This window comes from Mytilus edulis, chromosome 4 (genome assembly GCF_963676685.1).
Source record: "Mytilus edulis chromosome 4, xbMytEdul2.2, whole genome shotgun sequence".
Classification (NCBI taxonomy): Eukaryota; Metazoa; Mollusca; class Bivalvia; order Mytilida; family Mytilidae; genus Mytilus; species Mytilus edulis.
The window spans coordinates 794,077-809,371 of record NC_092347.1 but is presented as its reverse complement, the minus strand read 5'-3'; the positions used below and the strand labels follow the sequence as shown (position 1 = coordinate 809,371).

Here is a 15,295-nt window from a genome sequence, read left to right as displayed (position 1 = left end):
ACCAACTATATTAACTCATTGATTGTATTATTTTGCAATAATGTTTCAGAATTTAGACATTTAGATTATTTGTATATGTTTGGTTTTGGAAATATCTATTACTATATAGAATTTTCTCTGATTATGAAATAAAAAGTTATATATGTTTAACTATGATACGTACTACAAGTATGTAAAACTGTTTTAGAATGTTTAATATAGTAAGTAGACTGAGATTACTATTGATTTTGGCTTCTGTTCTAACCAATAATGTATTTGTACATAGCAATATAGTTTTGTACGTTTTAGTACAAATTTAAATCATCTCCTTTTATTTCTAAGTAAAAAGTAAACGATGATTTGAACACATAAAGTATTTTTATTTCTTTCCTTTCTTTTCTATTAATAGTAGTTTTCCAAATTTAGTAACTGTATTTCAATATCCCCCATCGTAGGGGAGGGGGCATTGTGTTTTATCCTTGTCCTTCTGTACATACGTACGTCCCAAAGTTGGTTTCTGTTCTCTAACGTTAGTTTGCCTCACCCAAATATTATGTTACTTATATACACAATGCGTATTACTACAAAACACAGATCAAGTTTGAATTTTTGGTGGCGTCAATATAAGAGTTCAAGAGTTATGCTACTTTCGAAACATTAAAAAATGCGGAATTGTTCTTTTCTGTTCTCTAACTTTAGTTTGCCTCAACCAAATGTTATGAAACTTATACACAATTCGTATTACCATATAATAAAAGTCACTTTTACCGTACTTGAATTATGCTCTTTTATAAACATATAAATTGCTGATTTTTTTCGTTTCCGTTCTCTAACTTAGTTGGCTTCGACCCAATTTTATGAAATGTATACACAATGCTTATTAAAATGAAATACAGATAATTGTGAAAATCTCGAGACCGACAGCATTACGCAGTCTAACATTAACAGTACCAAGAGAAAGATTTCTGAAGGTTTGGACTTGAAAAAAAATCTGCAAAAGCTGCTAACACTTTTGGATAACAATGCATTTCAAAATCAAATTAGATTTAATTCAAACATGACGTAGGTAAAATCTCTTTGTTCTAACTTTGCTTTAATCTGGATAATGCACAGATGAAGTATGCCTCAACTACCTCGGATATACTTTACAGTTCAAAGGTACTTTTACCTTTAGGAACGGATCCTGACTCCAACGTAAGAGTACCTTGCTTGGTCAATAACTATAACTTAAAGTTGTATACCAGTGTTATCAACGATGTACTTTTAAAACAAGGTACGTTTTGTTTTTAAATTTGATCTCGCTTTACAAAAATTAAACAAACACAAATAAATAAGTCTGGATTTATTTAATAGAATTTAAGAGCCTGTGATTTAGTGGTTGTCGTAGGTTGATGTGTACTCGTACCATAGGGAGGACAAACTTATCTCAAAGGATAATTTTAGAAAAATAAGTCTGGATTTATTTTATAGACTTTAAGAGCCTGTAATTTAATGGTTGTCGTATGTTGATGTGTACTCGTACCTTAGGGAAGACAAACTTATGTTAAAAGATAATTTTAGAAATAATAAGTCTGGATTAATTTAATAGACTTTAAGAGCCTGTAGTTAAGTGGTTGTTGTATGGTAAGTTACTGTATGGCATATTTGTTTTTTGTTTAAATGGTTTTACTTTTGTCATTTCAGAGCCTTCTATAGATAACAATGCGTTGTCTCCTAGGCTATCATACCACATTTTCTTTTTGATATACAGGTTAAACTGTGAAGGACGTTTGCTAGACCTTCATGATTTTTTTTTCTTATAAATTTAAAAATATAGTTCTGACATTATACACGATATTGCGTCTCAAATTTTTTTTCGTTTTTCGTTGGCATTTTTTTTTCACATTTATATGGATACTTTTTAATGACTGGTTATACTGAAATTATACATGAAATATTTCCCACTGGAATTACGTAAGCTACAAACAACACAATAATATGAATTTGAGAAACATAATCAGTATCAATGAAACAATTCTATACCAGAGACCATATAACACAGACAATGTTTCCTCTTTTAAATCGGAAAAGGAAGAAGATATCCATTTTGCTTTAATTAAAAAAGTTTGTGGGTAATAACAAGTTAAACTGGTCTTACTTATAAAGTACACTTTATTTTTTCAATAACGGTACATTGAAATAAAGAAAAAGAAAAAATGACAAATACAAAAATTATATGTATCCAATATGTTTAAAGGCTTTTTTTGATATAGAGAAGCATATAACCACTCTTAAGGCACAACAATTTTATTTTCCCCTTTAATTTCTATAGATCTATATGAATCTTAATGCAGAAAAATAACAAATCACAAATTCACGCTTCCCAAATTTGAAAATAAATTGATGACTTTTTATCTTCTCGTGCATGTAAAAGAGCATACAATTTATATTACAACAAAGCTTCGCCGACTTTCTCTACCATAGAAAACTGTCCGACATGATGCAAACAAGGTTCTCCGACTTTCTCTACCATAGAAAACTGTCCGAAATGATACAACCAAGCTTCTACGACTTTCTCTACCATAGAAATCTGTCCGACATGATGCAAACCAGGTTCTCCGACTTTCTCTACCATAGAAAACTGTTCGGCATGATGCAAACAAGGTTCTTCGACTTTCTCTACCGTAGAAAACTGTCCGACATGATACAACCAAGAAAACTGTCTGACATGATGCAACAAAGATTCTCCCACTTTCTCTACCATAGAAAACTGTCCGACATGATACAACCAAGCTTCTCCGACTTTTTCTACCATAGAAAACTGTCCGACATGATACAACCAAGGTTCTCCGACTTTCTCTAGCATAGAAAACTGTCCGACATGATACAACCAAGGTTCTCTGACTTTCACTACCATAGAAAACTGTCCGACATGATACAAACAAGGTTCTTCGACTTTCTCTACCATAGAAAACTGTCCGACATGATGCAACCAAGGTTCTCCGACTTTCTATACCATAGAAAACTGTCTGAAATTTTACAACCAAGGTTCTCCGACTTTCTCTACCATAGAAAACTGTCTGAAATTATACAACCAAGGTTCTACGACTTTCTCTACCACAGAAAACTACGATATGATACAACCAAGGTTCTTCGATTTACTCTACCAGTCCAATATGATACAACCAAGTTTCTCCGACTTTCACTACTATAGAAAACTGTCCGAAAGATAAAACCAAGGCTCTTCGACTTTCTCTACCACAGAAAACTGCGATATGATACAACCAAGGTTCTTCAACTTTCACTACCATTCAAAACTGCCTGATATGACACAAACAATGTTCTCCGACTTTCTCTAAATAAAAACTGTCTGTTATGATACAACCAAGGTTCTTCGACTTTCTCTACCACAAAAAAACTGCGATATGATACAACCAAGGTTCTCCGACTTTCACTATCATTCAAAACTGCCTGATATGACACAACCAATGTTCTCCGACTTTCTCTAAAAAAATACCTGCCTGTTATGATACAACCAAGGTTCTTCGACTTTCTCTACCACAGAAAACTGCGATATGATACAACCAAGGTTCTTCAACTTTCACTACCATTCAAAACTGCCTGATATGACACAACCAATGTTCTCCGACTTTCTCTACAAAAGAAAACTGTCTGTTTTGATACAACCAAGGTTCTTCGACTTTCTCTACGAAAGAAAACTGTCTGATATGATACAACCAAGATTCTCCGACTTTCTCTACCACAGAAAACTGCGATATGATACAACCAAGGTTCTTCGATTTACTCTACCACAGAAAACTGTCTTGTATTATACAACCGAGGTTATTCAACTTTCACTACCATTCAAAACTGCCTGATATGAAACAACCAATGTTTTCTGACTTTCTATACAAAAGAAAACTGTCCAATAGTATACAACCAAGGTTCTTCGTCTTTCTCTACCATAGAAAACTTTCCGATATGATACAACCAAGGTTCTTCGAATTTCTCTACCACAGAAAACATCAACTTCCTGCTTACCTGCTTACCTTATACTAACATATTCATAAACACATCAACTTCCTGCTTACCTTATACTTACATATTCATAAACACATCAACTTCCTGCTGACCTCATACTTACATATTCATAATTACATCAACTTCCTGCTTACCTTATACTTACATATTCATAAACACATCAACTTCCTGCTTACCTCATACTTACATATTTATAAACACATCAACTTCCTGCTTACCTTATACTTACATATTCATAAACACATCAACTTCCTGCTTACCTTACATATTCATAAGCGTAAGATAAATATACTTATTGATTCTTCATCAGTTTCTATCATGCTGCACTCCTTTTGGTTGTAATTGTACATCATGACGTGTTTTGGCCGGTCAGAGTATTTTGATGATTGTTTAATAAGAAATGGATTAGAAAATATTTTGGTGTTGATGTCCGGTGCAAAGATGTACTCAAGGTCAGTTACTTACTTTACTTCCCTATTTTGTTCCGTATTTAGAAACTACATACAACATATGGATATAAGTGAACTAGATGCTCGAATGTATATACTCGTGATGGATGCGCATATGTCCATTTCTCTTATTTATTTCTTCTCTTAAGTAAAACGTTCAGTGATCCTTGAAGTTTATCGCTTCATTAATAGATGCACATTAATTTTTTCTTTGTGAAGATACAACATGTTTTATTCCTAGTAAAAGCTGTATAAATTTTACATATAGTCTCACATATACAGCATACATCTTGTTAAAGAAGACATCATTATTTTCCAGGACTGTACACATGTTATTTACAGTCACACATATATACACTATATATCTTGTTAAAGAAGATATCTCTATTTTTCCGGTCTGATAATTCAGCCACCATGACATTAATGGAGGAGAAGGATCAGAATGGTTTTACCCCTCACCCAGAACCTGAGGGTGATATTACAATAGAGGACGAAGTTCACGTCACCGATGATGCCCTAATCTATGGTGTTACTGACAACCCTCCAATACATCTCACTATACTATTTGCTTTCCAGGTATTTATTTACATCTCCTCAATTGTTCTATTAGTCCTTTCATTTTGTAAACACAAATTAACACGTTTAACAGTTGACCGGCAAAAGATTTAATGGCGTCTAAGTTCAAGACATTGGTCACGTGATAAAAGGTCAGAGTTTACCGTTTTTTTGTGAACGTGCACACCTCGTGGTTTTTTTTTACCTCGTATAGTCTTATTGCAACTTGTACTTAAATAAAACTTGTAGGATCCATATCTTGAATAAATAAGCTTCATTATTATATATACTTATTTATGAAAAGTGTTATAAAAATATGCTAAAACAACGATGGAAGATGAAATATTTTTTGGAAAATTTACGTAGGTCTACAGAAAATCCCAAATCATTTCTTAAATAGGTTTGGTAACGTATGGAGGGGTATAAAATATGAAGTAAAACCATTTCTGGATCTTATTTATTAATGATAGATCATATCATCCTCGGATACGAAATTGTGTCAGATTATTCGTGGCGAAGCGAAGACCAAAGCGAGATAACTAGGTCCACGTAACGTACAGGGAAGTGCAAGTTCATTATTACAGTAAAACTGTAAAATTTGATGCATGATATCAGTGACAGTTTAAAATATTTTGGGGTTTCCTTAAATCGTTAGTAAATAATAAATATCAAGTTAACTTTGATAAATTTTGATTACACAAAAATAGATATGAAATGATTGAATATTGCATTTGTTCATGCATGTTCTTCCAGGTTTTTAAAAACTTAAAAATTTATAAATCTTATAAGATAGAGGGACTTCCCTAAATAAACTCCAGACAATTAAATTTTCAAACATGAACATAATATATTTATTAAATTTAATTGTTAAGAGGGGAAAATTAACAAATATGTTAGAGGTTCTGTGGTTGAATGCTGCTTATAAAATTATTTCTAGACAGTATGTAAATAGTAAACTATCAGGGTTTTTTAAATGACCTGCGAAGAAAAGGTTACATTTTATGACATGATAGCCTTTTTTTTAAGGGTACAATTTCAGTAAAACAAATCTGATGAAAACAGCAGCCTTAAAATTAATAATTGTTGAACTTTGGCCAATAATGAATAAATGATTTCAAACCAAAAAGTTGATATACAAAAAACTAATCAGAGTCAGACTGAGAGTATGTATTTCACTTAAAATAAAATTAAAAAAGATAGAAATAAACACGCCCACCGGTTTTAATGGTTGATACACTGCAGTACCCTTGCAGCGCCCTCTAGCGATCCAACAATAGAAAGGATATAGATCCAATTCGGTTGTTGATTTATCAGCAGAACTCGTGTTACATTTAGAAAAGAACTTTTTTTTACAATTTTATCCCATCTATGTACATTATAAATTGAAAATGTAGACAGTTGGTAAATATTGTATTTTTGATTGCAGTTACATCATGTTCATTAATAAATGTAAAACGGGAAAATCGCTATGACATTAAAAATACTAAGTTCTAACAATGTTTTCTTTTTGATGTTGATAATCAAGAATCAATAAGATGAGGGCGTAAGATAAATATACTTATTAATTCTTCATCAGTTTCTAACATGCTGCACTCCTTTTGGTTGTACTTGTACATCAGGACGTGTTGTGGCCGGTCAGAGTATTTTGATGATTGTTTAATAAGAAATGGATTAGAAAATCTTTTGGTGTTGACGTCCGGTGCAAAGATGTACTCGAGGTCAGTTACTTACTTTACTTCCCTATTTACATATGGATATAAGTGAACTAGATGCTCGAACGTGTATACTCGTGATGGATGCGCATATGTCCATTTCTCTTCTTATTTATTTCTTCTCTTAAGTAACACGTTCAGTTATCTTTGAAGTTTATCGCTTCATTAATGGATGCACATTTATTTTTTCTTTGTGAAGATACAACATGTTTTATTCCTAGTAAAAACTGTATAAATTTTACATATAGCCTCACATATACAGCATACATCTTGTTAAAGAAGACATCATTATTTTCCAAGACTGTACACATGTTATTCACAGTCACATTTATATACCGCATACATCTTGTTAAAGAAGATATTCTATTTTTCAGGTCTGATAATTCAGCCACCATGACATTAATGGAGGAGAAGGATCAGAATGGTTTTACCCCTCACCCAGAAACTGAGGGTGATATTACAATAGAGGACGAAGTTCACGTCACCGATGATGCCCTAATCTATGGTGTTACTGACAACCCTCCAATACATCTCACTATACTATTTGCTTTCCAGGTATTTATTTACATCTCCTCAATTGTTCTATTAGTCCTTTCATTTTGTAAACACAAATTAACACGTTTAACAGTTGACCGGCAAAAGATTTAATGGCGTCTAAGTTCAAGACATTGGTCACGTGATAAAAGGTCAGAGTTAACCGTTTTTTTGTGAACGTGCACACCTCGTGGTTTTTTTTTTACCTCGTATAGTCTTATTGCAACTCGTACTTAAATTAAACTTGTTGGATCCAAATCTTGAATGAATAAGCTTCATTATTATATGTACTTATTTATGAAAAGTGTTATAAAAATATGCTAAAACAACGATGGAAGTTGAAATAATTTTTGGAAAATTTACGTAGGTCTACGAAAAATCCCAAATCATTTCTTAAATAGGTTTGGTAACGTATGGAGGGGTATAAAATATGAAGTAAAACCATTTTCTGGATCTTATTTATTAATTATAGATCATATCATCCTCGGATACGAAATTGTGTCAGATTATTCGTGGCGAAGCGAAGACCAAAGGGAGATAACTAGGTCCACGTAACGTACAGGGAAGTGCAAGTTCAGTATTACAGTAAAACTGTAAAATTTGATGCATGATTACAGTGACAGTTTAAAATATTTTGGGGTTCCTTAAATCGTTATTAAATAATAAATATCAAGTTAACTTTAATAAATTTTGATTACACAAAAATAGATATGAAATGATTGAATATTGCATTTGTTCATGCATGTTCTTCCAGGTTTATAAAAACTTCAAAATTTATAAATCTTATAAGAGAGAGGGACTTCCCTAAATAAGCTCCAGACAATTAAATTTTCAAACATGAACATAATATATTCATAAATTTAAATTGTTAAGACGGGAAAATTAACAAATATGTTAGATATTCTGTGGTTGAATGCTGCTTATAAAATTATTTCTAGACAGTATGTAAATAGTAAACTATCAGGGTTTTTTAAATGACCTGCGAAGAAAAGGTTACATTTTATGACATGATAGCCATTTTTTCTAAGGTAACAATTTCAGTAAAAAACAATCTGATGAAAACAGCAGCCTTAAAATTAATAATTGTTGAATTTTAGCCAACAATGAATAAATGATTTCAAACCAAAATATTGATATACAAAAAACTAATCAGAGTCAGACTGAGAGTATGTATTTCAGTTAAAATAAAATAAAAAAAAAATAGAAAGAAACACACCCATCGGTTTTATTGGTGGATACACTGCAGTACCCTTGCAGCGACCTCTAGCGATCCAACAATAGAAAGGATATAGATCCAATTCGGTTGTTGATTCATCAGCAGAACTCGTGTTACATTTAGAAAAGAACTTTTTTTTACAATTTTATCCCATCTATGAACATTACAAATTGAAAATGTAGACAGTTGGTAAATATTGATATTTAAGCAAAAAAACATCATTTGATGTGAACAGAAAATTAACAATTTTATTATATCATCTTTTTAGATTAGAAACCATATCAGATGTACAAGTTCTACTGCTGGCTTTTAATTAAGAGACATTCAAACATCCAAAAGCCAGAAATAGATTTAAAAAAAAATGAAGAATAAAGTAACAATAAAACTAAAGAAAAATCTGAAATGAAATATGGTATTAAACAATTCACATTTATGGCAAAAGGAGTTTGTGATATTTTTTCTTAAATTAATATTTAAAAGTTCTAAAAAGTTGAAGCAAAACAGATTGCTTTTAGTTTTTAATTGAATTATGAATATAGAAATAAGTGGTATGTTAAAAGTTTATCCTATGCGTTTATGGTTTTGGGGAATTAAATATAAATGTTATTGCATTATAACTAAATATAAGGTACTAATATAAATGAACTGTACCATGTGTACTGCAATTTTAAATTTGAACCAAATTATATTGTTTTTCAATACTGTTCTTCAAGGAAAAAAAAACAAAAAAAAAAAACAAAGCAAAGCAGTAAATCAAGAAATAATTAAAAGTTAACTGATGTAACAAATAAGTAAAAAATAAACTGATAAATATTTGTTTTCCTTACACCTCTCCAGCATCCTCGCAGTATACATGAAATGAAATATGTTTCAATAAATTAATAAGAAAAAAAAGATGAAGAAATAAAAAGGGAACAACTTGTACATGTACATGTATTTGATTGCAACTAAATACACATCCAGTCATTAACCAGAAGAAATATATCCTGTCACAACAGGGGATATTATCAACTAATGATTACTCATAGTCACTTACCAAGTACTTCACTTAACCCTTTCCTCCATAGTGATGCCTTTTGACGCCACCCCTTTGATCCATAATGACGCCTTTTGACGCCTGTGTAGTGCCTAATTTGAAACGTCTTAAATAGGAAAAATCTGTATCAGACTAAATAAAAGTTATATCTAATATAAAAAGGATATCACGAATATATGTCTGGAATTTCATTGATGAAATATCTGTTTTCACACTGCATTTACTACTTTAAACCTAATAATTCTTTTAATTGAAAAAATCCTATGCAAATCAAATTATTTAAAAAAAAATCTGTAGCGGAAAGGGTTAAATTATGTGATATTTATTTTCTAATATAATTGCATGCAAAAGCAATTCTGTATGTTAATAGACAAGAACTCAGTTACAAAATTAGTATGCAACAGGAATAACACTTTGCTATATAATTTACATGCAATTTGAATAAGCAACTATTCTGTTAAAAGAGTAATAGGAAAATAGCATAAGCAATACTATGGTGTGTGGTTTACTGGCAACACAACAAAATAAACAAGTACTATAATAATATTAAATCTACAGGTAAGAGGAATACTACAAGAACTCTATGTTATATTGCTTCAGCCAAGAAAAAACTAATGCTAATCTACACTATATTAGAAATACCCTGTATTCATCAGGATACAATTAGTAAGCACAATCAGCTCAAAAGAAAACTTAAATGAGACTTACTAAATATTATAACCTGAAAATGTGTCAATGTTCAAACTTTGGTTATTAAAATCAGTTACCTGTTTGACATATAATGGCTTACTTTTACAAATTATGACTTGAATTGAGATTTGTCTCATTGGCAATAATCATACCACATCTTCTTATATCTATTTTATGCGTAATGTCCATGAATGACTCTGTTTTTTTAGCTTGTTTTTGTGCTTGGTACCAATCAGGCAAACTGTAAAGTTCACCAAATCAAAACTCTCCAGGTGTTAAGGGTTTACAAACATTTTACTTGCCATACTTTTTATGTAAAATTGAGAAAGGAAATGGGGAGTGTGTCAGAGCAACTACAACCCGACCATAGAGCAGACAACAGCCAAAGACCACCAATGGGTCTTCAATGTAGCGAGAAACTCCCGCACCCGGAGGAGGTCTTCAGCTGGCCCCTTAAAAAATATGTATACTAGTACAGTGATGCTGGACGTCATACTAAACTATGAATTGTACACAAGAAACTAAAGTTAAAAATCATACAAGACTTACGAAGGCCAGAGTGTGTCTGTTCCAAGTAAGGACATGGGAGATTGTTTGAATTGGTAAATAAATTGATGTTATTTCTTTGTATGTCAAACTCTCAGTATGGGTTTCACTCATAATTGTAGGTGACCTATAGTTGCTTACATTGTACATCCCCATTTAAACATTGGTCTATAGTCATAATCACAATCATACCACTTATCCTTATTTAAATAAACTATTTCTCCATCTTTATTCATACATTGTATCTAATTTAAGACTATGTACCTTGCATATTTGATTTGACTGAAGTGACTTGTAAAGACTACCAATTAACAATACATAAGCTGTTGACGTATCTACAGAAATGTCTCGCCTATTCTTTTTATAGTAACATACAAATGTTGAAATTTAAACATACTATTCATCAAACTAATATTCAAAGATCCAAATATCAATTACCAATTTTTACCATTTAAAACCAGACATTATCATGAACTTAAAAACATAAATTCAGCAAATGTTGACAAGTAAACAGACCAGGAATGTGAGGACAAGGCCAAAATATCTTCACTGAAAAACTGAATGTGCTGGGCACCTGCAAACAATATCATTGTCTTTTTTTAACAAAGCTATAATCATGTAGAGCAAGATCTGCCTGATTATCCTTCCAGAACACCGGAGATCACCGCAATATTTTGGAGGAGTTCATGTGGGTTCATAGTGTATTGTTTTCTATGTTGGGCTTTGCTTTGTTGGTTAAGGTCCTTTACTTTTTATCTATATTCAACGGTTTATTTTGACTTACAATGACTTATGAGTTCTAATGTTCCTCGAGTTTCTTTTGTCCTTTTTTTCCAAAATCAACAGACCACAACTCAGACAAAAAGTAAAAATAAGATCCATATGAAAATGGGGTATAGCGCATATCATTTAATTCCTTAAAACTGACATTACCCAAACTTTAACACTTCAACACTTTGAGACAAAAAAAAAAACAACTTCAAAAGTGATTGAAATAACCAAATGTGATTTCATTGCCACTTCTCTGATACATAAATTAAAGAATTGTAAATGAAATCATCATTAGGTTACTGTTCATTCATGAAGAGGGATATTCGAATGGCAATTTTAGTTGAGAATTAATGTAAAATAATGATTTCATAGATCTGCAATATTTTTAACACTCAATCTTCAAATACAATAACTATTAATCTACAACCCCCTCCATAGCAAAAAAATAACAACGTTTTATCAAATGAGCATAATACAGACATTGCAAAAAGGAGAAAAACATTGTACTTTTGATAAATTGACTGGAATTAAGGAGTAAAATTACAATTAACAAATCTCTTAAAAATAAGTTCTTTACTGGATTTGTCTTTCCTTCAGCAAAATGATTAGCAACACTCTTTCCCAAAAAAATTTAAGCAAAAGAACTTTCCAAAACATTTAAAAAAGCTATGAAAGAGCAATATGAATTTTTAAATTGTGCTTGAATTTTATTAACATCTTTAAATCCACTAAAATGGTCAATTGTTATTCCTAAATTAAGACATTAAGAGTTTGATCTTCCAATATATATTTAGCTTAAATTGGTACAGAAAAACTTAAAGGGCATACAATACAGTTTAAATCCCACACTGATATTTTGATGAAAGATTGAATGCAACCCTTTTCCCCTTCAGTCAAGTCAAATTTGAAATGAAAAAAATAAAGCTTCTTGTGCCAATTTTTGGAGAGAGTATTAATTTTGCACATGACTAGAATTTCTGGTTTCTTGGACATTTCTAACCTTTGCTAACATAACAACACTTCTTGTTTTAAAAGAAAATTACAAAATAATATAAAATAAATTTTAACATCTTCTATTCTCAAAATTTCTTAAAATAATTCTTTTCCAAATGTTGCCAATTTTTTTTTTTTAAGCGATTACATTACCACCCCTGTAACTGTTTCGTATGCCCTAAAATTATTGAGATTACACACAAAAAAAGTTAATGACGGACAGAATATTTTAGCTTCAACGAAATTCAAATGTTTTACCAACAACATGAAAAACATTGTAGACAATGATCTACCACTCTCCATTTTATTTAATAATTGATTTTGTTTGCTTTACGTCCAGTGGCAAGTATTTCATGCATGTTCAGGACGATACCTTACGTCCAGTTGCAAATATTTCATGCATGTTCAGGACGATGCCTTACGTCCAGTGGCAAGTATTTCATGCATTTTCAGGACGATACCTTACGTTCAGTGGCAAATATTTCATTCATGTTCAGGACGATACCTATTATTTCAAGTTCCTTTTCATTTCACTACATTTAATAACAACAAAGTTCCATCTATTCCATATATTTCTTCAAATGTTCGTCAGTCATAAGTTTCAAATAACCCATAAATAGCTAATTATAATTATTAAATTAGCAAAAAAAAATCTAACATAACAACAAAATGAAATGTTTTTAAACTGTTCCCAATAACATGAAAAACATTGTAGACAATGATCTACCACCCTCCATGAAGTTGTATGGCAGTTTAAAGAGATTTACTTTTAAATAGTAAAAAAATTACTAATAATTTTTCTTCTAGATTAACCAACCCATATTTCATGTATTTCTCAAGTAACTTTAAAACGAAAATAAAAAGATTTAAACAGATATCTTAAAAATAATAAAGAAAATTAGATAACTTAATTTATATAAGAAAAAAAATAAACTCAAATTCAGGGATGTCTTTCTTTTAATCTGTTGGATTATTTATGGAAAGTGAAATGACCTTTACCTATTATAATTTGAAAGGGGTTTTAAAAATGAATTTACTTAAAATCATTTAAAGATGACCTAATCTTTTCCTTTGCAAGGTGTTAAGAAGCGGACACAAAAGTTAAATTTTCCCTGTAAAATGATTTGTTTTGTACTTTTATTATAAATATTTCATTAGTCAAAAGTTATTTGAAATAAGAATTTGGTAGGAGGGGCTAAACTTAATTAAAAATTGAACAAATGCATGTTTTTTTGTAATTAACACCTCATCAAAATGCATTTCATCACATAACTCCAGAGCTGTAAATCATTCCATACACCAAATATAGTTAAACAGTATCTGATAAACTGACAAATCAGTGAAAAATTATCATTGACCAATGAACCATGAAAAAAGTCAAGGATGTATTCCTACCTCATTTAATACACCAAATGTAATATACAAGAAAGAGACAAAACAACAAAAACAAAACAGTGAACCCAACAAGTTTAAAGTCACATTGGGATGAAACATGCCAAACAAAACTCACAATAACATCATTCAATATACCAAATATAGTAGCCCTTATCATTCAATGCACCAAATATAGTACCCCTTATCATTCAATACACCAAATATAGTAGCCGTAACCATTCAATACACCCAATATAGTAGCCCTTATCATTCAATACACCAAATATAGTAGCCCTTATCATTCAATACACCCAATATAGTAGCCCTTATCATTCAATACACCAAATCTAGTAGCCCTTATCATTTAATACACCAAATATAGTAGCCCTTATCATTCAATACACCAAATCTAGTAGCCCTTATCATTCAATACACCAAATATAGTACCCCTTATCATTCAATACACCAAATATAGTAGCCCTTATCATTCAATGCACCAAATATAGTAGCCCTAATCATTCAATACACCAAATATAGTAGCCCTTATCATTCAATACACCAAATATAGTAGCCCTTATCATTCAATACACCAAATATAGTAGCCCTTATCATTCAATACACCAAATATAGTACCCCTTATCATTCAATACACCAAATATAGTACCCATTATCATTCAATACACCAAATCTAGTAGCCCTTATCATTCACTACACCAAATATAGCAGCCCTTATCATTCAATACACCAAATATAGTAGCCCTTATCATTTAATACACCAAATATAGTAGCCCTTATCATTTAATACACCAAATATAGTAGCCCTAATCATTCAATACACCAAATACAGTACCCCTTATCATTCAATACATCAAATATAGTAGCCCTTATCATTCAATGCACCAAATATAGTAGTCCTTATCATTCAATGCACCAAATATAGTAGCCCTTATCATTCAATGCACCAAATATAGTAGCCCTAATCATTCAATATACCAAATATAGTAGCCCTTATCATTTGATACACCAAATATATTAGCCCTTATCATTCAATACACCAAATATAGTAGCCCTTATCATTCAATGCACCAAATATTGTACCCCTTATCATTCAATGCACCAAATATAGTAGCCCTTATCATTTAATACACCAAATATAGTAGCCCTAATCATTCAATACACTAAATATAGTAGCCCTTATCATTTAATACACCAAATATAGTAGCCCTAATCATTCAATACACCAAATACAGTACCCCTTATCATTCAATACATCAAATATAGTAGCCCTTATCATTCAATGCACCAAATATAGTAGCCCTTATCATTCAATGCACCAAATATAGTAGCCCTTATCATTCAATGCACCAAATATAGTAGCCCTAATCATTCAATATACCAAATATAGTAGCCCTTATCATTT

General features: G+C 31.1%; 1 protein-coding gene across 3 annotated transcripts in view; it reads left to right on the top strand.

Moving 5' to 3' along the window:
• Positions 1-4,285: 4,285 nt before the first annotated feature.
• The window catches only part of LOC139518717 (solute carrier family 23 member 1-like), a 35,433-nt gene continuing 24,423 nt past the window's right edge, over positions 4,286-15,295 (top strand). For 2 of the 3 annotated variants that reach the window (XR_011663438.1, XM_071310203.1), the window contains exons 1-2: positions 4,286-4,451; positions 7,090-7,270. Coding sequence is in view for 2 of the 3 variants with exons in the window: in XM_071310203.1 (XP_071166304.1) it covers positions 4,351-4,451; positions 7,090-7,270 (282 nt within the window). In the remaining variant the exon portion in view is untranslated. Of the gene's footprint in view, positions 4,452-6,511; positions 6,722-7,089; positions 7,271-15,295 lie in introns of those variants that run through there. The other variant, XM_071310202.1, reaches the window with a different exon arrangement.